The sequence below is a fragment of the Euprymna scolopes genome, chromosome 8 (assembly GCF_053919585.1).
Source record: "Euprymna scolopes isolate OS-2025 chromosome 8, ASM5391958v1, whole genome shotgun sequence".
Classification (NCBI taxonomy): Eukaryota; Metazoa; Mollusca; class Cephalopoda; order Sepiida; family Sepiolidae; genus Euprymna; species Euprymna scolopes.
This window is the reverse complement of record NC_136489.1, coordinates 47836646-47862429: the sequence shown is the minus strand read 5'-3', so window position 1 is coordinate 47862429 and position 25784 is coordinate 47836646. Positions and strand designations below refer to the sequence as shown.

Below are 25784 nucleotides of genomic sequence, written 5' to 3'. Positions count from 1 at the left end.
AAACTTATTGAAAGCACCTTGTACCTGTAATTTGATTGGCCTCTTTCTCACAGACGTGATGTTGCTGGTCTATCTTTTTTATAAATATTATTATGACATGTGTTCTTCAGAATTACCCGATCCATTCCCTGCTTCCTTTGTTCCAGCTCGTTTGACTCATTGGTCTAGTGGTCTCTGTGAATTTGTTGTTTTGATACTTCATTATAATACAGCTTCCTATTCCAGTAGCTTTTTTTCAATTTTCAAGAGGTGCAGTCTGTGGATATCTCTTTTCTGACTGACTTTTCTTCCTACCTAAAGTTTTAGTTTTTTTTTGTGTTTTTTTTTTTTAATGACTAATGCCAATAGGCATCTCATGTCTTTGAAATACTCATATTTCATTCTTGTTAGCTCCTTACATCAAGCGGCTTCATGCTTTGTGTGAAACAATTTCCATTAAAAAAATGGACAGAAGGTAACTTGTATTTTGATCAACAGGTTACTAAGAGATCCATTGAAATTCTAGTGTTACAGGAGAAAGTTTTAATTTTTTTATCTACTTATATATTTTAAAAATATTTTTATTTATTTTATGTGAGGAATTTTTGGATATCAACTGAGTACCATACACTAGAAGAAAATATCACCTGTCTGTTTAGATGTATGTATGTATGTCTGCCTAAAAGTTTCAACAGAGGCAACAGATTTTCACAAGATCTGTATCGTTTTGAAACTTCGGACGACAAATATAAAAAAATTGGCAAAAAACATTAATTCCTTCACCCTTAACTGGACTCTTTTTTACGGGGAGGGTCGCTGTTTTTGCCGATATCTTCAAAAGTCATCCACACTTTTCCATTAACTAGCCTTAATTTAAACCTATGTCACTTTTGGTTTGGTGATGTGTGCAACAGCAAAGACGTAATGTTTTTTTTTTTTTTTCATGTTTTTTTTCACATTTTTTTTTTTCCTCCTTTGCGGTATGGGTTCTGCATACTTTAAAAAAATTTTATTATTTTATTTTTTTTGCTTAACACACACCTCCAAACACCCGGGCAACGCCTGGCACCCAGGTTAGTATCATAGAAATTAAAATTTGAAGAACATTTTTTTTTAAAACTAAAAATAATTTTTTTTTTTTGTAAATTTTATGCATTCATTCTGTGTTTAATGTTATTGTTGCTGATCATCTTCTTCCTATGGCAGTGAGATGTGACACAATGAGGTGAAAGTTGGGATTTAAAAAAACAGCACCCTAACGGAAGAGCACTCTAGTCTGTAAAAATGCCTGGGCAGCCCATCAGCATTCTCCGGTATGGGTCTCTCAGGCGATTAACTATAAACTTTTTTCAAAGAGTAAGCTAGCTCGTTGGACTACCAAGAAAGGTGGTGGTCGGCCAGCTGTATCCATTCGATGTTGCCAAGGAGTATATTAATTTTAATTGTTTGCTTTTTTTCTTTCCAAACAGGATTTTTAAATTTAATTATTACTGTATCGTTTGATCGTTAAATTATTAAAGTTATAAAAATATAATTCATTTCATGTTTCTGAATTTTGAGATGAAGATTAATTATTCGTGTTATTTAGATTCTTCAGACTACTGTTCTCATCTTGAGTGTTATTTTCACAACTTTTCGGTTGATGTAACTTCTGACCGTCTTCAGGTGTGTTGAACTCAGGAATCTGCACCAGTATTTTTGATTTTGGGGGCAATTATCGAGGCTCAATTATAGCTCAAATTCGACCACCATTTAGTTTTTCATTATAATTTGACAGGTTTTACACAACCTCTATCTTTAACTAAAAAAGACTACAAAATAAGTTAAAACACAAAAAGAAAATTATCCAGGTAGAGAGAAGAATAACTTATCTTGCCTTTGGTAACATTTATTTGGTGTAATTTTTTTTTTTTTTATCCCTTTTTTTATTTTGTTAGTTCTTTTGAAAAATCAGCAAAAATTATGTAAAAAAAAAAAGAAAAGTTTTTTATTTGTATTAAAATTCTCCTAAAAATGTGATTTCTTTTTTTTCTTTATTCAGAGAAAAAGAGTTCAGGAAGAGGATGAGAGTGACAGTGATAATGAGGATTATGTCCCTTACGTGTCTGTCAGCGAAAGAAGAAAAAATGAGGTAATTCCTTTTAATACATCTATACATGTTATTACTTTCTTAAATGTTCTTACACATGATGATGTTCATCATCTTTAGTTTCACACACAAGTACTTTTCCAGAATTCCCTCTATATTTAAAGACAAAAATAAAGAAAAATCTGTATAATGTATGTACTTTTGACGGAAAGAAAATATTATATTTCAAAAAATCACATAATATAATCAAGTAAATTTTATTTTTATAAATAAAGTAATTTTTAAGCAATTAATAGGAATTTTTATGCATTAGAATAGAAATCTTGCAAGTTTGAATTATGTTGGGTTATCTACCTTGTTTTTAAGACTGTTTTCAAAATGGCATTGCAAAACATAATATTTTTTTTTTATTTAAAAAGAAAACTACTTGATCAATTTGCATGATTTTTTTTTTTGTGTACGATATTTTCTTTGTGTCATGGGTATATCCTGTTTTTCAGAGACTGAGCTGATTCAGATTTTGTAGTAGCAAGATTTGACAGAAGTCTATCACATTTATCCTTGGAAATTCTTAGTTGAAAGTGAAGAATAGTTAATAATTGATTATTTAAGTACAGATTACATTAGGCAAAAATCTGAAACTTATTTGGAAATAAAGAAAATCTTTTAGACAGTTTTAAAAAGTTAAAAATATACAGATTGGTCGAAAAATGAAATTTTTATGTGTTTGATGACAATTATGTCTTTAATTTTCAATTTCTCAGTTCTTATTTGTAAGGCATAGAAACTAAAGGTCACATTTAATGGAAGCCATGCTGTATTAGTAGTCGATAAATCAGCTAATATAGACACAATCCTGTACTGAAATAAAAAAAACAAAAAAACTTTAAAACATTTTCAGAAAATTAAAAGTATTCAAGAAGTTAAATTAGATTTTCATGTGTTTGATCAGTTGTTCTATATTAATTCTTGACTGTTAACTATATTACCTTATTGCCAGGATTTTTATTTATGAATCATTTTATCTAATGTGGACATGTACTGTGTGTATTCACTAAATAGGCTGTGAGTGTCCATTTGTTGTGCTAGTTCAAAATTGTTGCCCATTTTCAATTTCGTCTCCATGTCAAGACTTCTCCCTCCAGATAAAAGCAAGAAGACTTCTACCTCCAGATAAAAGTAAGAAGACTTCTACCTCCAGATAAAAGCAAGAAGTCTTCTTCCTCCATACAAAAGCAAGAAGACTTCTCTCTGCAGATAAAAGCATGAAGACTTCTCCCTGCAGATAAATGCAAGAAGACTTCTCCCTGCAGATAAAAGCAAGAAGACTTCTCCCTGCAGATAAAAGCAAGAAGACTTCTCCCTGCAGATAAAGGCAAGAAGACTTCTCCCTGAAGATAAAGGTAAGAAGACTTCTCCCTGCAGATAAATGCAAGAAGACTTCTCCCTGCAGATAAATGCAAGAAGACTTCTCCCTGCAGATAAAGGCAAGAAGACTTCTCCCTGCAGATAAATGCAAGAAGACTTCTCCCTGAAGATAAAGGCAAGAAGACTTCTCCCTGCAGATAAAAGCAAGAAGACTTCTACCTCCAGATAAAAGCAAGAAGACTTCTACCTCCAGATAAAAGCAAGAAGACTTCTACCTCCAGATAAAAGCAAGAAGTCTTCTTCCTCCATACAAAAGCAAGAAGACTTCTCTCTGCAGATAAAAGCATGAAGACTTCTCCCTGCAGATAAAAGCAAGAAGACTTCTCCCTGCAGATAAAGGCAAAAAGACTTCTCCCTGCAGATAAATGCAAGTAGACTTCTCCCTGAAGATAAAGGCAAGAAGACTTCTCCCTGAAGATAAAGGCAAGAAGACTTCTCCCTGAAGATAAAGGCAAGAAGACTTCTCCCTGCAGATAAAAGAAAGAAGACTTCTCCCTGCAGATAAAGGCAAGAAGACGTCTCCCTGCAGATAAATGCAAGAAGACTTCTCCCTGCAGATAAAGGCAAGAAGACTTCTCCCTGCAGATAAAGGCAAGAAGACTTCTCCCTGCAGATAAAGGCAAGAAGACTTCTCCCTGCAGATAAAGGCAAGAAAACTTCTCCCTGCAGATAAATGCAAGAAGACTTCTCCCTGAAGATAAATGCAAGAAGACTTCTCCCTGAAGATAAAAGCAAGAAGACTTCTCCCTGCAGATAAAGGCAAGAAGACTTCTCCCTGAAGATAAAGGCAAGAAGACTTCTCCCTGAAGATAAAAGCAAGAAGTCTTCTTCCTGCAGATAAAGGCAAGAAGACTTCTCCCTGAAGATAAAGGCAAGAAGACTTCTCCCTGCAGATAAAAGCAAGAAGACTTCTCCCTGCAGATAAAGGCAAGAAGACTTCTCCCTGCAGATAAATGCAAGAAGACTTCTCTCTGCAGATAAATGCAAGAAGACTTCTCCCTGCAGATAAAGGCAAGAAGACTTCTCCCTGAAGATAAATGCAAGAAGACTTCTCCCTGCAGATAAATGCAAGAAGACTTCTCCCTGCAGATAAAGGCAAGAAGACTTCTCCCTGAAGATAAAGGCAAGAAGACTTCTCCCTGCAGATAAAGGCAAGAAGACTTCTCCCTGCAGATAAAGGCAAGAAGACTTCTCCCTGCAGATAAAGGCAAGAAGACTTCTCCCTGCAGATAAAGGCAAGAAGACTTCTTCCTCCATACAAAAGCAAGAAGACTTCTCTCTGCAGATAAAAGCATGAAGACTTCTCCCTCCAGATAAAAGCAAGAAGACTTCTACCTCCAGATAAAAGCAAGAAGACTTCTACCTCCGGATAAAAGCAAGAAGTCTTCTTCCTCCATACAAAAGCAAGAAGACTTCTCCCTACAGATAAATGCAAGAAGACTTCTCCCTGCAGATAAAAGCAAGAAGACTTCTCCCTGCAGATAAAGGCAAGAAGACTTCTCCCTGCAGATAAATGCAAGAAGACTTCTCCCTGAAGATAAAGGCAAGAAGACTTCTCCCTGCAGATAAAAGCAAGAAGACTTCTCCCTGCAGATAAATGCAAGAAGACTTCTCCCTGCAGATAAAAGCAAGAAGACTTCTCCCTGCAGATAAATGCAAGAAGACTTCTCCCTGAAGATAAAGGCAAGAAGACTTCTCCCTGCAGATAAAGGCAAGAAGACTTCTCCCTGCAGATAAAGGCAAGAAGACTTCTCCCTGAAGATAAAGGCAAGAAGACTTCTCCCTGAAGATAAAGGCAAGAAGACTTCTCCCTGCAGATAAAGGCAAGAAGACTTCTCCCTGCAGATAAAGGCAAGAAGACTTCCCTCTGCAGATAAAAGCAAGAAGACTTCTCCCTGCAGATAAATGCAAGAATACTTCTCCCTGAAGATAAAGGCAAGAAGACTTCTCCCTGCAGATAAAGGCAAGAAGACTTCTCCCTGCAGATAAAGGCAAGAAGACTTCTCCCTGCAGATAAATGCAAGAAGACTTCTCCCTGCAGATAAAGGCAAGAAGACTTCTCCCTGCAGATAAATGCAAGAAGACTTCTCCCTGAAGATAAAGGCAAGAAGACTTCTCCCTGCAGATAAATGCAAGAAGACTTCTCCCTGAAGATAAAAGTAAGAAGTCTTCTTCCTCCATACAAAAGCAAGAAGACTTCTCTCTGCAGATAAAAGCATGAAGACTTCTCCCTCCAGATAAAAGCAAGAAGACTTCTACCTCCAGATAAAAGCAAGAAGACTTCTACCTCCAGATAAAAGCAAGAAGTCTTCTTCCTCCATACAAAAGCAAGAAGACTTCTCCCTGCAGATAAATGCAAGAAGACTTCTCCCTGCAGATAAAGGCAAGAAGACTTCTCCCTGCAGATAAATGCAAGAAGACTTCTCCCTGAAGATAAAGGCAAGAAGACTTCTCCCTGCAGATAAAGGCAAGAAGACTTCTCCCTGAAGATAAAGGCAAGAAGACTTCTCCCTGCAGATAAATGCAAGAAGACTTCTCCCTGAAGATAAAGGCAAGAAGACTTCTCCCTGCAGATAAAAGCAAGAAGACTTCTCCCTGCAGATAAAGGCAAGAAGACTTCTCCCTGCAGATAAAAGCAAGAAGACTTCTCCCTGCAGATAAAGGCAAGAAGACTTCTCCCTGAAGATAAAGGCAAGAAAACTTCTCCCTGCAGATAAATGCAAGAAGACTTCTCCCTGAAGATAAAGGCAAGAAGACTTCTCCCTGCAGATAAAAGCAAGAAGACTTCTCTCTGCAGATAAAAGCATGAAGACTTCTCCCTGCAGATAAATGCAAGAAGACTTCCCCCTGCAGATAAAGGCAAGAAGACTTCTCCCTGCAGATAAATGCAAGAAGACTTCTCCCTGCAGATAAATGCAAGAAGACTTCTCCCTGCAAATAAAGGCAAGAAGACTTCTCCCTGCAGATAAAGGCAAGAAGACTTCTCCCTGCAGATAAAGGCAAGAAGACTTCTCCCTGCAGATAAAGGCAAGAAGACTTCTCCCTGAAGATAAATGCAAGAAGACTTCTCCCTGCAGATAAAGGCAAGAAGACTTCTCCCTGCAGATAAAGGCAAGAAGACTTCTTCCTGCAGATAAAGGCAAGAAGACTTCTCCCTGCAGATAAATGCAAGAATACTTCTCCCTGAAGATAAAGGCAAGAAGACTTCTCCCTGCAGATAAAGGCAAGAAGACTTCTCCCTGCAGATAAAGGCAAGAAGACTTCTCCCTGCAGATAAATGCAAGAAGACTTCTCCCTGCAGATAAAGGCAAGAAGACTTCTCCCTGCAGATAAATGCAAGAAGACTTCTCCCTGAAGATAAAGGCAAGAAGACTTCTCCCTGCAGATAAATGCAAGAAGACTTCTCCCTGAAGATAAAAGTAAGAAGTCTTCTTCCTCCATACAAAAGCAAGAAGACTTCTCTCTGCAGATAAAAGCATGAAGACTTCTCCCTCCAGATAAAAGCAAGAAGACTTCTACCTCCAGATAAAAGCAAGAAGACTTCTACCTCCAGATAAAAGCAAGAAGTCTTCTTCCTCCATACAAAAGCAAGAAGACTTCTCCCTGCAGATAAATGCAAGAAGACTTCTCCCTGCAGATAAAGGCAAGAAGACTTCTCCCTGAAGATAAAGGCAAGAAGACTTCTCCCTGCAGATAAAGGCAAGAAGACTTCTCCCTGAAGATAAAGGCAAGAAGACTTCTCCCTGCAGATAAATGCAAGAAGACTTCTCCCTGAAGATAAAGGCAAGAAGACTTCTCCCTGCAGATAAAAGCAAGAAGACTTCTCCCTGCAGATAAAGGCAAGAAGACTTCTCCCTGCAGATAAAAGCAAGAAGACTTCTCCCTGCAGATAAAGGCAAGAAGACTTCTCCCTGAAGATAAAGGCAAGAAAACTTCTCCCTGCAGATAAATGCAAGAAGACTTCTCCCTGAAGATAAAGGCAAGAAGACTTCTCCCTGCAGATAAAAGCAAGAAGACTTCTCTCTGCAGATAAAAGCATGAAGACTTCTCCCTGCAGATAAATGCAAGAAGACTTCCCCCTGCAGATAAAGGCAAGAAGACTTCTCCCTGCAGATAAATGCAAGAAGACTTCTCCCTGCAGATAAATGCAAGAAGACTTCTCCCTGCAGATAAAGGCAAGAAGACTTCTCCCTGCAGATAAAGGCAAGAAGACTTCTCCCTGCAGATAAAGGCAAGAAGACTTCTCCCTGCAGATAAAGGCAAGAAGACTTCTCCCTGAAGATAAATGCAAGAAGACTTCTCCCTGCAGATAAAGGCAAGAAGACTTCTCCCTGCAGATAAAGGCAAGAAGACTTCTTCCTGCAGATAAAGGCAAGAAGACTTCTCCCTGCAGATAAATGCAAGAAGACTTCTCCCTGCAGATAAATGCAAGAAGACTTCTCCCTGCTGATAAAGGCAAGAAGACTTCTCCCTGCAGATAAATGCAAGAAGACTTCTCCCTGCAGATAAAGGCAAGAAGACTTCTCCCTGAAGATAAAGGCAAGAAGACTTCTCCCTGCAGATAAAAGCAAGAAGACTTCTCCCTGCAGATAAATGCAAGAAGACTTCTCCCTGAAGATAAAGGCAAGAAGACTTCTCCCTGAAGATAAATGCAAGAAGACTTCTCCCTGAAGATAAAGGCAAGAAGACTTCTCCCTGCAGATAAAGGCAAGAAGACTTCTCCCTGAAGATAAAAGCAAGAAGACTTCTCCCTGCAGATAAAGGCAAGAAGACTTCTCCCTGAATATAAAGGCAAGAAGACTTCTCCCTGCAGATAAAAGCAAGAAGACTTCTCCCTGCAGATAAAAGCAAGAAGACTTCTCCCTGCAGATAAAGGCAAGAAGACTTCTCCCTGAAGATAAAGGAAAGAAGACTTCTCCCTGCAGATAAATGCAAGAAGACTTCTCCCTGCAGATAAAGGCAAGAAGACTTCTCCCTGCAGATAAAGGCAAGAAGACTTCTCCCTGCAGATAAAGGCAAGAAGACTTCTCCCTGCAGATAAAAGCAAGAAGACTTCTCCCTGCAGATAAAGGCAAGAAGACCTCTCCCTGCAGATAAAGGCAAGAAGACCTCTTCCTCCAGATAAAGGCAAGAAGACCTCTCCCTCCAGATAAAGGCAAGAAGACCTCTCCCTCCAGATAAAGGCAAGAAGACCTCTCCCTCCAGATAAAGGCAAGAAGACCTCTCCCTCCAGATAAAGGCAAGAAGACCTCTCCCTCCAGATAAAGGCAAGAAGACCTCTCCCTCCAGATAAAGGCAAGAAGACCTCTCCCTCCAGATAAAGACAAGAAGACCTCTCCCTCCAGATAAAGGCAAGAAGACCTCTCCCTCCAGATAAAGGCAAGAAGACCTCTCCCTCCAGATAAAGGCAAGAGGACTTCTCCCTCCAGATAAATGCAAGAAGACCTCTCCCTCCAGATAAAGGCAAGAAGACCTCTCCCTCCAGATAAAGGCAAGAAGACCTCTCCCTCCAGATAAAGGCAAGAAGACCTCTCCCTCCAGATAAAGGCAAGAAGACCTCTCCCTCCAGATAAAGGCAAGAAGACCTCTCCCTCCAGATAAAGGCAAGAAGACACCTACCTTCAGATTAAATCCCAAGAATTATTTCCCTAAATATTGCACAACTCCAGTTTAAAACGCGTAACAGATATTTATTTTTTGAGATTACGATGATGCTCATTTTTTAACAAAATAGTTGCAACTGAGATATATTTGCCAGACCAAATCAAAACACAAGTCCAAGTTGTTTGGAGAAGCACACAGACCCAACTGACTGTTAAACCTCAGAAAACAAAACTGACTGTGTCATGCCCAGAGGGCCAGCTCTCACCTCCTCTGCCCATCTTCTGAAATATACAGGAGGTCTAAAAATTGTGCTCATACTTTAACTTTAAAAGGGTTGATATGCCATAAAACAAAACACCATGAATAAATATTTTAGAATATGTATATTTATTTAGACAATCCTGTGATACGCTTTCGATCTGAAATCCTATATGTACAGTCTTTTTCTTGGTTATTCTCAGCTTGTCATTGGAACTGACTACATTCATCTCTCTTCTCAGTCCATACCCATTTGACGACTACTTCAGATAATGTTGAACCTTATCTATGGACACAAAAATCTACTGTCCAAGGATTCCATATCTGGACTGTCATTAAATTTGGAAGTCTGTACGGTCCAATTCCAAATCAGAGATATTTCCCATTTTCTTGTGTGGTCTCTTTTCTCTTAGCCAGACGTCTATCACTTGCAGCAAGTCTATTTTTCATATGCACTATAAACATCACACTAAACATGCAACTATCTAATGCATGTTTACATTAACAAAACCCATGGAAATTTCATGGTGGTTTTCTTAATCTATTTAATAATTGTGCTTGACCTTTCTTTAGTTTGTTAGCACAATCATGAGGCTGACAATGCACATGTGGATTGTGCAAGATCAAAGGGAAGTAATTCATCTAAACTCGAAGTAATAGTAATGTTAATACAACTTTGTTTTCATATGAAATCAAGAAGCAGATGACAACTAATTTTTGGTTCTGGTCTAGAATTCTCTTTAAATAATTAATTATAAATTTGTATGTTGCACGTATCTGATGGAACAAAAATAGCATATACCAAAAATCATGTAAATTGATCAAGTAGTTTTTTTTGTTTTTTGTTTAATATTTTTTTGCTTCTTCCAAATTAGTTGCTAGATTAGCTGAGAAAATAACTTCAACGATTATTAGTTATGGGCATGTTCACAACAGTATTTTTCCTCATAAGGTTAGAATAATGGAAAATTCCATTATAAGTCAAGTTATAATTATGATTACATGTCAGGAAATCATATCATAAACAAGAAATAGTAATTTTCAAACCGGATAATATGTCATTGATTTCAATTTTGAAGTTGTTACTTTTGTAATATCTTAAACATTACACAAACAGTTTACATAAGTGTGCACTTGTGCATGTGTGCGTTTTCGCTTGTGAGTGATCACAAAAACAAATCAATAAAACAGTCTTTTTTACATACGTCCGTAGTTGCTGGTCTTCATTCTCCGATCGTTGCTTTTACATGTATAGGCCGTGATCACCTTGTAATTGTTAATTTCTCACCTCCTCTGTTTAGCTAAATGAACAAATCTGCTCTTGCATGGAAACACAATGGAGACTTGCTGTATTCGAAAGGTTTTATTTAAAGAGAGGTTGTTCATGGGAGAAGAGACCAATATCTAATTCTAATTACTTTGTTTTTGTTTTCCTGACTTAGTCTTAAGATGGAAACACACGGGCAGAGTCTCGAAGCAACATTTACCTAGATTCTCTTTCTACATTGTCAGTCGCATATTACCTGTCTCGCTTCCAACTTCGATTCTGTTCTCTTTTCTGAACATGTGATATTTTTGTTATATCATTTGGCACCTGCATTTCTTGCATGTTTTGCCTAGGAATTCAACCTTTGACCCCCACCCCCACCACCACCACAACCATCATCACTTAAATCCCACCAATTGCAGCTAGGTTTATTTCCATTTACTGCCAGGTTATCATGACATGTACTTAATGTAAGCCTCGCTGAAATTCATACTAGTTAATATAATCTCTACTTACTGGCATAAGTTTTTTTTTTTTTTTTACATTTTCACCCCAAACAAGGCACATTGCCACTTTGGTGTAGGGGGCTACTATCAGGGGCAGCAACTACTGGGGCACTATGTAGGGATTTGGGCAGCAACTTGAACTTCTGCATGTCAGTACAGTTAGGGAAGCAGGAACCTGGAATGGAATTCCAGAGTCTAGCGGTTCTGGGGAAGAAACTACTGGAGTAGAAAGATCTTTTACATCTAGGGATCTCTACTGTGTGGGGGTGGGATTTAGCTGCCTGTCGGGTTTGTCGAGGGTGTCTACGTCGTGGGGGCGCAAGTGTCTGCAGTTCGTCAGAGCATTCACCATTAAAATACTTGTAGAACAAGCAGAGGGATGCAACGTTTCGTCGATGGGACAGAGGCTGAAGCTTAGATGCCAGTTCAGCGCCTATCAGATTGGTGACTCTTTTTTTAACCTTGTCTAGGAGCGAGAGACTAGTAGCAGATGCACCAGCCCAAATGTGACAACAATACTCCATACATGGGCGAATGGTGGCCTTATAGAGGTACAGGATACTTTCAGGTGTCAGTAGTTTTCTAGCACGGTAGAGAGAGCCTACCTTTTTCGCAGCGGCCCTGGCAATGTTTTCAATATAATTGTTCCAGCTCATGTTTCCTGTGAACGTTAGGCCAAGCAGTTTGAAAGATGTACTCTCAGACAGGGAGTCACTGGCCATTTCTATTGGTGGCAGAGAAGGTTTCTTGTAATTATTGAAGGAAACCAGTTTTGTCTTGGCAGCATTAAATGTGACCATCCATTTTTGTCCCCATTTCACTACAGATTGGAGGTCATCCTCTAGTGTTTTTGCCATTTCTTTAGGTATGTGTTCATTTCCCAACATATTACTTTTTTTTATTTTTAGATGCAGGTGTTGCACAAGCGATTGGGTGTTGTTGCACCAAAGCCGCCCTCCAAGACTGGCTTGGTTCTCAGCACAGCAAGCACAAGCATTGGTGGTACCAGCCTTAGTGGAACTAGTCTCAGTGGCACAACCATCAACAGTGCTAGCAATGTGGCCCGATTGTTATTGCAGCAGCAAAATGACCCGCAGGATGATGAGCAAAATCTTTGGCGGAAAGAACCGGAGGAAGATGAGGAGGAGGAAGAGGTTAATTCTGGTCCAAAATCCAATGTCAGTCTTCTTGATCAGCACAGTGAATTGAAGAAAAAAGCTGAGGGTAAGAATTAGTTAAATATTTGAAAAAAAACAACAAAAAAAAACATTGGTGTATGAAGACCTTTTTTAATCTTTCTGTTTTCTCTTTTGCTTTTTCTCTCTTCTTCCTTTTTTCTTTCTCTCTCTCTCCATTTATTTTTTTCACCCGATTTTTCTTTTGTTGGGACTTGTTAAAAATTCCCCAATTTTTTCTGTAATTTTACAAAAAAATGTTTTCCTAATTTTTTTATCCGTCTGCTTTATTTTATTTTCAGCTCGAAAAGAAACGGCTCGAGAAAAAATGTTGAAAGAAGAAGAAAAGATTCTAGAAAGTGTTGCTGAGAAAAAAGGTAAATTTTTTTGTTTATCTTTTTTAGCCCACAAGTCCTAACATTTGTCCCCGACCTTCACTGGTGCTATTTGATCAGGATGTCTGAAGATACTGGCTTCCAGACCTAAAGTGCACTAAACATTGCTGTTATTGTTTTTGTCTTTTCTCTTTGCATAACACAATCATATTCTGAAAAGTCAAAGACAAAACAAGAATTTTCCTCTACAAAACAGCCAAACCAAACACCATGAATAAATATTTGAAGACATAAAGAACTTGAAACATTATACTCTTTTCAAAAATTATTGAATTTGGCATTATATAACCCAAAAAGGGTTGATATGCCATAAAACAAAATGACTAACCCAAACCCACAATCTTGTAAGATATGTTTAACATCATAATGCCTTTCTCTTCACAGGAACTGTAAGATTTATTAGACTTACTTTGCTCTCAAGTTTGTGTTTCCAATTATATTAGACATCAAATTTTTTTGTTTTTAACATGATCACAATTCCAAGGGATAAATAATTATCGTAGTTTCTAACTGATCATGTTTTACTTTCTTGATTTATATATATATATATTTTTTACATAGGCATCACCACTTGTCAAGGCCAAGAGGCCACTCGAGGATAAGGGTTACCGTGTGTACAGTAGAAATTGGACAATATAATAATCGTTAGTAATAGAAATTCGGTAAATTTGTTAACTTATATGGAATGGCTCATCACAAACTTGTTTACGTTAGACTTGAAGACAACCACATTGTAGTCAGCTGGAAAGCAGGAAAACGGAAGGCAATTCCATAGGCGTGCAGTTCTAAGAAAGAAGCTTTGCTCATGGAATCTACGTTTAGGTTTAGGCACAGATAAAGAGTGGGGGGAATTAGTGATAGTGATTTCTGCTAGACGGGTATTTCTTGTGAAAGTTTGGCGAGGGGGGGACCACAGATTGGAGCTCAGCCGAGCACTTGTTATGAAAATAACGATAAAGCAGAGACAAGCTCGCAACGTCTCTTCTGTGAGAAAGAGGTTGCAGGGAAGAGAAAAGGACATCCCCTACGAGGTTACGAAGTCTATTTTGAACTCTATCAAGGCAGGATAAGTCCTTTCTAGCAGCTCTTGCCCAAATGTGGCAACAATACTACATCCTTGGATGTACCTGGATCTTATATCGATAGAGAATTGCATCAGCAGTTAGATATCTACTGGATCGATAGAAGGATCCTACCATTTTTCCAATGGCCTATCTAGTTTTAAAGAGATGCAATAGCAATATTTGACATGAGTTTGATAAAAACAAAAATTTCTATATAAAGGTAGATGAAGTAGCAAGCAAAAAATTTCACTAGAAATTCAAAGTAGAATTTAATGTATTTATTTGCTTCCCCACCAAAGCAAATTAGGCACAAGGCCATTTTTAATGTGTTGTAAAAACCAGCTCCCCTAAAAGTAGGTAAAAAGGGGGCACTCTGGTTACCAAAAATAATAATTGTCCCAGTATAGAGGGTTTCCCCTCCATTGACTGGTACAAATTATCTTAAGTGCAGCATCTGCTGAACAGATACTACACTTTGATCCCGGTCCGAAAGCCAAGAACAACAGGGTATTTATTTGCTCCCCCACCGAGCAAATTAGGCAGAAGGCCGATTTTTAATGTGAGGAGTGAAGGGGAAATGGGGACCAACTCCCCGGGGAGTAGGGGAGCTTGATAGTGACAATTGGTATGAAGGGTTTCCCCTACATTGACCAAGGTTTTATATGTGGGGTTGCCCCCGCATATGGTCTTTGGTTGCAGTATCTGCCGGAACAGATACTACACTTTGATCCCGATATTTAATTTATTTCGTGAAAATGAAAATTGCAATCAAAATAAATCAATGTAAAATTAAGATAAATTAAAAGCAAAATTCAAAATTACAAAATAAATTTAGGCACAAGGCCCTATAAGATCTTGGTGGGGAAGTGTTGCAGGGTCTTTGTTACTAAAGTGAAAATGGAGTCTTTGGTGACTTTATTCTTGACTGGCAACATTTACCACAATACCTCATTCACTCTGTGGACTCTAAACTAACTAATGAAAACCCCAGCGTTTTTGCAAAACAGAATATATTTACAATTACTGTGTGTGTGTGTGTGTCTGTAAAAAAATTTTTTTTATTATTAAAATGTGTGTGTGCGTGTGAAAAAAGTTCAATTCATTGTTGGAAAATAAAAAGTTCTTGAATTTGGAAGAAAAACAGTTTGTGTTGGGGAGTGGGGAGTCTAGAAAAATATGCAAAAACTAAAATTGTTTAGTGCATTGTTAGTAAGGTCCCTCCCTGAGCTAATCTAGAAAGTTAGATCACCTACTGTTTTCCGGGGCACCGAAAACAAACGGGAAGATCCCTAGTGGGGATTGGGAAGAATTCTTATCGGGTGTAGGGAGGAAAAATAAATAATTGTCTAAAACAAAAAAGGGGGGAAGATGGGGGGGGGGTAAGCGGCGACCTTCGAGTAGGGGTTGACCAGGGGGTGATAAAACAAAAAGATGAGGGGGGTGGTAGTGGTAGGGTATTCTCGGAAGGTTCTCTAGTGCCAAAAAACAATCGGAGGACAGGATCTCATTTGTACCACCAGTCAAGAATCTCTTAACTTTTTATTTGTCTAACCTAGCGGGATGGGCTCCGTAGGACCCAGTACCGCGTGTGCCATGCTTATTCAAACTTGGCGCCTCGTCGGATGTACAAGCTAGCGTCATGCACTCACCTCTTGTCAAAGGCCACTCGAGGAAACCTCTTCCAATCGCATCTGATCTTTACTTTAAGCAGATGTTTAAAGTAGACAATCAGATCCCAATTTGGAACAGATATCCCTTCGCGGACTAGCTTCAGACATGTGATCCATATGACCATACTCGCTACTGCTAGTACCCAGCCCGAAGGCCAAGAACAACAGGCAAGCTTCTTTTCTATTTAGTAGAATTTAAGCTGGCGTGTTCATGAAGTTACATCATATCTGGAGTGATATGTAGCAAAAAAGATGGTGAAATCATTCTCTTTTCGCTGAGTTCCCAATCTGTTTTGATATTATGAATCTATCCTGAAACAGATACTACGAATATATATAAAGCAAAATTGTCTGACCAAACAACACATAATAATTTGAATCGTTTGACTACCGGTAAGAAATAAAAATAGGTATTGTGCAGTATGAGATTTCAAATAAGTGAATTTTAGATAAAAACACGATTACTTAGCTATGTGTCATGTTAAAATGAGCAAAAATTCCAAATGTTATCAATAATGATGGAATAGAAAAATAAATACCAAGTAAGAATAAAATTTATCAAATTGCATAGTTTATTGCATTTGTTAATGTTGAAAACTTAAAATCTAGGGGAGGCAACTGCAGCTAAAGGACTTTGACAATAATGGTAATCTGCTATTCTAAAATAGAAAATGCCGGACCGCTAATTTTTTTTTTTTTTTTTTTGTAAAAATAATTGTAGCAGATCTACTTGCTCGGTTTTCATAATTTTGGAATTTTTACTACTTTTGGCATGACACATAATTACGTTATCGTGTTTTTACCTGAAATGTAGTTATTCAAAATCCCATGCACACAAGCATGAAATAAATAAATAGACATATGAAAATAAATCCAGTTTATAAAAAAAAACTTTTTTTTGTTGTGTCAAAACTGAAACTTTTGTTTTCCTTTTTTTACTTTTAGCTTTAATGGGCGTGGCAGAGTTGGCGAGGGGCATTCAGTATGAGGATCCAATAAAAACAGGGTAAGAAAAGTGAGATTAAATTTTCTCAGATTTTACTATTTTTTTTTTTTTTCATCTTACGAAATAACCCATGACCTGTTGAGTCAACGTTCGCATATTTTTTTCTTTTTCCTATGTTTACTCTTTCTTTCTTATTCTCTTTCTCTTTTTTTTTATCTTATGAAATAAAAAATGACCTGTTGAGTCAGTGTTGTTGTTTTTTTGTTTTTTTTACATAGGCATCACCACTTATCAAGGCCAAGAGGCCACTCGAAGATAAAGGTTAAAGAGTGTACAGTAGAAATTGGACAATATAGTAATCGTTAGTAATGAAAATTTGGTAAATTTGTTAACAAGTGGAACGGCTCATTAGGAACTTGTTTACGTTAGACTTGAAGACAACCATATTATAGTCAGCTGGAAAGCAGGAAAACGGAAGACAATTCCATAGGCGTGCAGTTCTAAGAAAGAAGCTTTGTTCATGGAATCTACATTTAGGTTTAGGCACAGATAACGAGTAGGGGGAATTATTGATAGTGTTTTCAGCTAGACGAGTGTTTCTTGTGAAAGTTTGGCGAGGGGGGATCATAGACTGAAGCTCAGTCGAACACTTTCCATAAAAATAATGATGCAGTAGAGACAAACTCGCAACATCTCTTCTGTGAGAAAAAGGTTGCAGGGAAGAGAAAAGGATATCTCCTACGAGGCTGCAAAGTCTATTTTGAACTCGATCAAGGCAGGACAAGTCCTTTCTAGCAGTTCCTGCCCAGATGTGGCAACAGTATTCCATCTTTGGATGTACCTGGTTTTTATATAGATAGAGAATTGCATCAGCAGTTAGATATCAACTGGATTGATAAAAAGATCCCACCATTTTTCCAGCGGCCTTAGCAACAGATTTGATGTACCTGTTCCATTTGAGATCAGGAGTAAAAGTCAAGCCCAGAAGCTTGTCAAATTTTGAGGCCTCCTCAAGACGAGAGCCATTCATTTCAACTGATGCCAGATGGGGATCAGAATGTTGATGATGTAAAGAGAGAAGCTTAGTTTTAGATGCATTAAAAGTAACCAGCCACTCCTTTCCCCATTGTACCACGTGTTCAAGATCAGAGGAAAGAGAATCAGAGAGAACTTGGTTGTTTACTGACTTAGATGTGCTACCATAGATGGTAGTGTCATCAGCATAAATGTCTACAAATGATGTAAGTATGTGATTTGGAAGATCATTAATGTAGATCAGGAAAAGAGTTGGGCCCAGGATGGACCCCTGAGAGACTCCAGCATTAATACTGTGAGCTTTCTGATTTTTGCCCATCAACTACTACTCTTATAAATCTGTCAGAAAGAAATGATTTAATAATTGAGAAGACATTTCCAGCTATATCATAGCTAGAGATCTTGTGAAGTAAACCTTCATGCCATACTCTATCAAAGGCCTTAGATATGTCAAGAGCAATTGCCCTAGAAATAAATTCCCTGTTATATGTGCATTTTTTTTTTTTAATTCTCTTTTTTTCTATGTTTGCTCTTTCTTTTTTTTCTTGTTTATTTTTTTGTTTTCTTTTTATGAAATGACCCATGACCTGTTGGGTCAATGATGTACTTTTTTATTCACTTTTTGCTATTTTTGTCTTTTCTTATTTTTTTTAATGGCAACTCTGTTTGTTTCTCTTTTTTTTTTTCTTTTTTTTTTTGGAGGGGGGGGGTAATAAGTTCTATTTCTTTGAATGAGTGAACAAATAATGTTTTTATTTTGTTTGTGTATTGAAATTTATTTTGGTATTTTTTTTGTGACCTGCCCCAGCATAGTATAAACACCCTCAATCTTCCTATGTTAAGAATGGCTTTTGGAATAAACATCCTCAACCTCTTCATGTTAAGAACGGCTTTCAAGGTTGGGTGTGTGTGTTTATTCTGAAAGCCGTTCTTAACATGGGAAAGTTGGGAGTGTTTATACTACGCTGGGGAAGGTCGTAAAAAAAGTATCGTTATTTTCCTTCCTTGTCACAAGACTTGTTGCTTGAAGAAGCGCAAGTATACTCTACCCTTTCTTTTCTTTTCCTTTTAACCTCTTTCCTTTCTCCCCCCCGCCCCCAATTTTTATCATCTGTTTGCTAGTGTGTCTTTTAGCTTACTTGGTATAATCCGGTGGTTTCTGTCATTCGCCGGGCGTTGCCGAGTGAGACTCACGGAAAAATAGGCTTTAAACTGCAGAAGTACTGAAAAATCATATCATGTTACTGGTTGAATAATTAATATAATCAGATCCTTCCCAGACAAGAAAAAAATCCAGATTATCTTCGATGGTCATACATCTAAATAACATAATATTAATGCATTACCTTTAATGCATCCAAAACCAAACTCCTATCCTTACATCATCAACGCTCTGATCCCCAGCTGGCATCAATTGTGATGGATGGCTCTCATCTGGGTGAGGCCCCGTGTTTTGACAAGCTTCTGGGCTTGACCTTTACTCCTGATTTGAGGTGGAATACGTACATCAAGTCTGTTGCCAAGGTCGCAGGAAAGATGGTGGGATCCTTCTACCGCTCCAGAAGATATCTCACTACTGATGCAATTCTCTATCTCTATAAAAGCCAAGTACGGCCAAGGATGGAATACTGTTGCCATATCTGGGCAGGAGCTGCCAAAAACAGCCTATCATGCCTTGACAGAGTACAAAATAGACTTCGTGGTTTAGTGGGGGATGCCCTTTTCTCTACCCTGCAACCCCTCTCCCACAGAAGAGACGTTGCGAGCCTATCCTTGTTTTATCGTTATTTTCATGGCAGGTGCTCGTCTGAACTCCAATCCCTGGTCCCCCCTCGTCAATCTTTCACGAAAAACACCCGTCTAGCTGAATCCACTGTGAAAAATTTCCCCCACTCTATATCTGTGCCTAAATCAAAACGCGGATTTCATGAACAAAGCTTCTTTCTTAGAACTGCACGCCTGTGGAACTCTGTTCCGTCTGCCTGCTTCCCTCCGGACTACAACTTGGATGTCTTCAAGTCTAATGTTAACAAATTCCTAATGAACTGCCCCCCTAATTAAACACTTCATAAAATCTCCTCACTAACGTGATGTACTCACAATAACCCTTATCCCTGAGTGGCTTCCGGGCCTTGATAAGTGGTGATCACTGTGTGAAAAAAAAAAAAAAAAAAAAAAAAAAAAAAAGGTGTGCCCCAGGGATCGATCCTTGGGCTTTTAGAATTCCTGATATTCATAAATGACCTCCTTGATAAAATTTGCTGATAAAACCATGCTCTATAATAGATATGAAAGAAAAATGAATGTACACATTATCAAGGCAATGGCAGAAACCCTAGAAAACGACTTGCAGCCTGTAGTAGAATTGGACTGTAAGTGGATGGTAACATTCAATGCTACTAAAACTAAGTTTCTTTCTTTTAACAACTACAAAATCTGTGTGAAACAACAATGCCATGGCAAATAGCACCATTTCTGAGTTTATTTTTCAAACTTCTTGGCCTAATATTCAAGGTTACTGCAAAGAAGGTGGGCTTCCTCTGCTGTGCTAGACACCTTCAAGGCATGTAGATCTGATCTCATCTCTGCCGTACTAATTAAGAACTGCTCTTCTGAGCTAGCCCTGTCCTCTCCAAACACGTCAACAAATGCCTAATTGAGTCTTCCATCCCTGAAAGCTGGAAAATTGCCTCCGTTTGTACCAGTATTTAAGAACTGACCTACTCAATTATCAATCCTTCATTGTCCTCCCTCTTTTTGCTAAAGTCTTTGTATCTTTAATCAACCAAGAACTAGCCGACCACCTTGTACATGTTCAGCATTTTTCTGACCAACAGGATGGATTTAGACAAGCAGATATTTTAACAGTCATCTCTGAACATATATACCATGTTCTACATGAGGTAGAGGAAGCTAGAGCTGTAGCCCTTGATATATTCAAAACTTTTTACAAGTTCTGGCATGAAGAGCTTCTCATGAAAATTTAATCTTATGGTATTTTTGGACAAATACTCAATATAATCAGATCCTTCTTAGACAAGAAAAAAATCAAGGTTACCCTTGATGACCGTGTATTTAGACATTATATAAATGCAGATGTTCCTCAAGGAGCGATCTTTGGACTTTTATTATTCCTGGTATTCATAAATGACCTCCTTGATAAGATTGTGTCTGAGATGGGTACATTTGCTAATAGCACCATGCTCTATAATAGATATGAGGGGAAAAGCGAATGTACACGTATCCAAAGCAATAGCAGAAACTCTAGTAAACGACCTTCAGTCTGTAGCGGAATGGGATCGTAAATGGTTGGTAACATTTAATGCTACGAAGACTGTTTCTTTCCTTTAACAACTACAAAAAACATTCAACTACCAATTGCCATGATAAATAACACCCTACTTGAGATAGCATTCAAACTCTTTCGTTTAACATTCATATGTAGCATGAATTGAAACAAATATATTGAGGACATTGCCAAAGCTGCTGCAGAGAAAGTAGGCTCTCTCTACTATGCTAGAAAATTATTCACACCTGAGAGTATCCTACATCTTTACAAAGCTACCATACATCCATGCATCGAGTATTGTTATCACATCTGGGCTGGTGCATTTATCACTAATCTCTCTCTTTTAGACATTTTTTTTTTTTTTTTTCCAAAAAGTTTCAATCCGATATATCCTGCATTATCAGTTGAGCTCCAACCTCTGTCCTATCGTTGCAATGTTTCATCCCTGTGCTTGTTTTACAAGTACTTTAATGGAAGGTGCTTTGATAAACTCATAGCACTTGTGTCCCCTCAACATACATACTCCCACCAACCTGACAAGTAGCAAAATCCCTCCCTTTTATTGTTGAGGTTTCTAGATGCCACAAAGCTTTCTACTCTAATAGTTTCCTCTCTTGGATTTCTAAACGTTGGAATTCTCTCTCTGTTTCCTGTTTCCCTGACTGTACTGACAGATGTAATGTGAACAAACATCTTGCTATCTAACTCCTCACAATCCCAAATAGTAGCCCCTTATGTCTAATATGCCATTATTTGGAGTAAAAAAGAGCCAAAAATAAAAATTTTATCAAAAGTAATTTGATGGGCCTGACATAACTTATACTGTTAAGTATGCAGTTTGTGCTACTAAATATGTGACACAATGAGGAATTTTCTAGTGCAATTTTTATTAAGCTCAATTTATTATAGAATAATTAATTTAAAGAAATTGGAGTCCACACATTTGGGGGTGGGGGCAAAGTTTTTTTTTTTTTTAAATGATTGATTCAAATGGTCATATACCTTGTATTTTAGTGACAGTCCCAGAACACCTGAATGACAAGTGAATTTTCAAAACTTCTGTAACAATAATATCTTGCACACTTGTGTTGCAATATTTGTTCTTGTTCATGGACAGTTTTTTTTGTAGAGGGGGGGGGGGGCAGAACCAACCATTTATCCAAGTTGTGTTATCTGTATTGTTTGGATTATTCAAACTACTGTTCTCATCTTGAGTGTTATTCTGCAAGGACCCATGACATAGTGGATAAACTACTTGGTAAAATTCAGTTGTAAGTGACACACTTCCAGAGATTGAACGTTCAATCTTCAGTGCGCGCAACACTAAAAAAAATACAATTGCAGATTACTTAGGACTTCTACCCAGTCATGGCTGATGGAATGAGAACATGCTACCTTCGATTAAATAAAAGGTTAAACAAGATACACCTGAAGAAAGTCAGATGTTACATCAACTGAAACGTTATGCAACTAACACTCAAGATGAGAACAATAGGTTGAATAATCTAAATACCAATCCTCATTTTAAAAAAATCAGAAACAGAAGAAGTTGTATCAATATTTAATAATAAAGTTTTGTGGATTTTGAAAACACCGCATGGACGTGAAAGATTAACAAAACACTCTAAATGCATGTCATCCTTGAATATCAAACCATATTACATTATTGTCTTGTGCGTTTACATAAATTGCCTACAAAAAAAAAACAACTGCCAATTTGATTGCAACTAAAAGTTTCATGCAATCCGTTAAATGCTAAAAACATTTTTAATTTCCTTTTTCTTGCAATAAATGAATAAACTTGGAGTGGGTGTTATCTTGTATATTTCATTTACTTAAAAAGTGGAACTATAGTTACTTAACTTGAACTGCACCCCCCCTCTCGTCTCCATCTCTCTATCCTTTTTATAGTCACTGAGATTTAAGCTACAACATTTATCCATCTTCAAATCTTTCCTATGTCATGATTAAATTAGCGAATCCACTATCTTGCTTATGAGGCTTTAACTGTACATAAAATCATGTGAAACACATAGTATGACCCACATCACGTAACAATCATACATCTACAATTACTTTCTAGTAATAAATGAATAAACTTCATCTCAAAATGTATAAAACTTTTTTGTATCTTTGTTTTGTGCACCACCTGAATTTTATCTTTTTTCGTTTCTTTTTTCATTTCTTTGTCCCCAGTTGGCGCCCCCCACGTTATATTTTAAATATGTCTGAACACCGTCATGCAAAAGTCCGTAAAAAGGGCCACATTTTAGTGGAGGGAGAGGAACTTCCAGCACCAATCAAGACATTCCGAGAGATGAAATTTCCAAAAGCCATCATTAATGGTCTGAAGAAAAAGGGAATTACACATCCGACTCCAATCCAAGTACAAGGACTTCCAACAGTGTAGGCAGAAAGTCGTTGTATTTGACCATCTTTTTTTTCTTGTCTTATTTTGTTTTCGATGTTAATAATTTTTGTTTAATCAACCTTTTTATATAGGGTGATTTCTCCTTACCAGCACAAAACCCCACTTAAAAAATAAAATGTGACCCATGGAATCATTAATAAAATTTCATAGTCTAACCATATTTGTTACAAAGAAACTTCAGTCTGTCTGAATTGTCTACCAAATTTCAGCCATGAATATGTAAGAATCTTTGTTTGATAAATATGCTTTAGTGATCATATAATCAGTAGGAATGGGCTTCACACTCATCAAACCTTAATTCCCTTGGTTTTTATCTGTAAGACTACCTCAAAGATAATGTCTATTAAAACAACATGCAGATTATTCCTGAACTGAAGAAGGCCATCACAATCCAAATTAATCGTATCCAGATGCACTTGCAACACACAGGTGCACATTTAAAGCATGAATCAGTGAACATAAACAAAACAAAAACTGCTGGACATTCATGAATGAAATTTGGTGGACAAGTCAGACATTTAACAGATTTGAAATAACAATTTGTATGAGGTAAATATTGTAATCTACATGTTTCAAACAGTTTCCCCTCTCTTGAGTGCTGCCATTTTTGCAGTATTTCAAATCTACTCTACAGCCATCTTCGGATGCATTATATCACAGATAGTAATCGTGTGTGAATTTCAAACTGAACACTTTGTTGTAATCCCCCCCTACTGTTGGCATTGGTTTCCCTGATATTTTTCCAGTTAGAATTCTATGTGCAAAGACATTGGATACTTACAAGAGGAACCATGTGAAGGTTGCCAACATCCTAAAAGAAAATGTTTCTGTGGAATAAACTGGATTTGAACTTGGCACACCCAGGTTGTAAAATTTGCAAGAACTAAGATGAGGAGGGCAATGTTCTAAAAAGAGTAAATCGTGAAGAATTTTATTTTGGTGCAGATAAAAATTTCTGTGCAAATTTCTGAATAATTTTGAAATAATTTTTCATTGCAGACTTAAATGATTGTTTCTTTTTTGATTTTGTAGATTGTGCGGTCGCGATATGATTGGTATTGCTTTCACTGGATCGGGGAAGACCTTGGTCTTTACATTACCCATTCTGATGTTTTGCATCGAGCAAGAGAAACGCCTGCCTTTCATAAAAAATGAAGGACCTTATGGTTTAATTATTTGCCCATCTGTAAGTGGGAAGGATCTTTTACTTTTTCTTTAACCAAAAAACAAAACCTCCTTACTCAAAAGAATCCTGTTTTTCTTTGTCCATTTTTGTCCGCATTGCAAGCAATTCTATTTAATCAAACTAATCTTTGTTTGATATCTGTTTAAGATAAATTAACAACCAATACTGTTAGATTGAGCATATTGTTCTTGTTTAGAATTTCCTTATATTGGAAACAAAAATAAAGAAAAATCTGTGCTGTACATATGTGATGAAACGAAAATATAATATTCCAAAAATCATGTAAATTGATCAAGTAGTTTTATAAGAAAATCACTATTAAACGATTAGTTGGAATTTACAACAAATCTAGCAAGTTTGAATTCTTGTTATCTCCTTTTGTTTTCTTTTTTAAATTTTCTTTCAAAATGGTCGCTAAAACAGACATTCTTCAGATAATCATGAAATTCGATTTTTTTTTTGTACGTGAAGTTCACCACTTATCAAGGCCCAGAAGCCACTCGGGGATAAGGGTTATTTTGTGTAGAGTAATTCATTAGTATTAGAGATTATTTTGTGTATAGTATTCATTAGTATTAGAGATTATTTTGTGAACAGTATTCATTAGTATTAGAGATTTGATAATACTTGGGGGGGCGGTTCATCAGGAATTTGTTTATGTTGGACTTGAAGACATCCATGTTGAAGTCAGGAGGGAAACAGGCAAGCGGTAGAGAGTTCCACAGGCGTACACTTCTAAGAAAGAAGCTTTGTTCATGGAATCTACGTTTTGGTTTTGGCACAGCTAAAGAGTGGGGAAAATTTATTACAGTGGTTTCAGCTAGACAGGTGTTTATTGTGAAAGATTGGCGAGGGGGGGACCAGGGATTGGAGCTCAGACGAGCACTTGCCATGGAAGTAATGATAAAGCAGGGACAGACTTGCAACGTCCCTTCTGTGAGAGAGAGGTTGCAAAGAAGAGAAAACTGCATCCCCCACTAAGTTACGAAGTCTATTTTGTACTCTGTCAAGGCAGGATAAGCTGTTTTTAGCAGCTCCTACTCAGATGTGGCAGCAGTACGCCATCCTTGGACGTACTTGGCTTTCATATAAAATAGAGAACTGCATCAGCAGTGAGATATTTACTGGAGCGGTAGAAGGATCCCACCATTTTTCCAGCGACTTTGGCAACAGACTTGATGTTCGTGTTCCATTTCAGATCAGGAGTAACGGTCAAGCCCAGGAGCTTGTCAAAACATGGGGCCTCCCTAGACAAGAGCCATCCATTTCAATTGATGCCATATGGGGATCAGAGCGTTGATGATGTAAAGATAGGAGCTTGGTTTTAGATGCATTAAAGGTAACCAGCCCCCCCCCCCTGTACCACGCGCTCGAGATCAGAGGAGAGAGAATTTGAGAGAACTTTGTCATTTACAGCCTTTGATGTGTTGCCGTAGATGGTCATATCATCAGCATAGATGTC

The 25784-nt window shown here is 37.6% G+C and overlaps 1 protein-coding gene across 1 annotated transcript in view; it reads left to right on the top strand.

Annotated features, from left to right (window-relative positions):
* The window catches only part of LOC145283551 (putative ATP-dependent RNA helicase DDX41), an 87831-nt gene that overhangs the window by 24783 nt on the left and 37264 nt on the right, over positions 1 to 25784 (top strand). Inside the window, exons 2-7 of the mRNA XM_080132434.1 lie at positions 2021 to 2110; positions 12040 to 12355; positions 12609 to 12683; positions 16381 to 16441; positions 22902 to 23111; positions 24169 to 24322. Coding sequence (XP_079988560.1) covers positions 2021 to 2110; positions 12040 to 12355; positions 12609 to 12683; positions 16381 to 16441; positions 22902 to 23111; positions 24169 to 24322 — 906 coding nt within the window. The remainder of the gene's footprint in view (positions 1 to 2020; positions 2111 to 12039; positions 12356 to 12608; positions 12684 to 16380; positions 16442 to 22901; positions 23112 to 24168; positions 24323 to 25784) is intronic.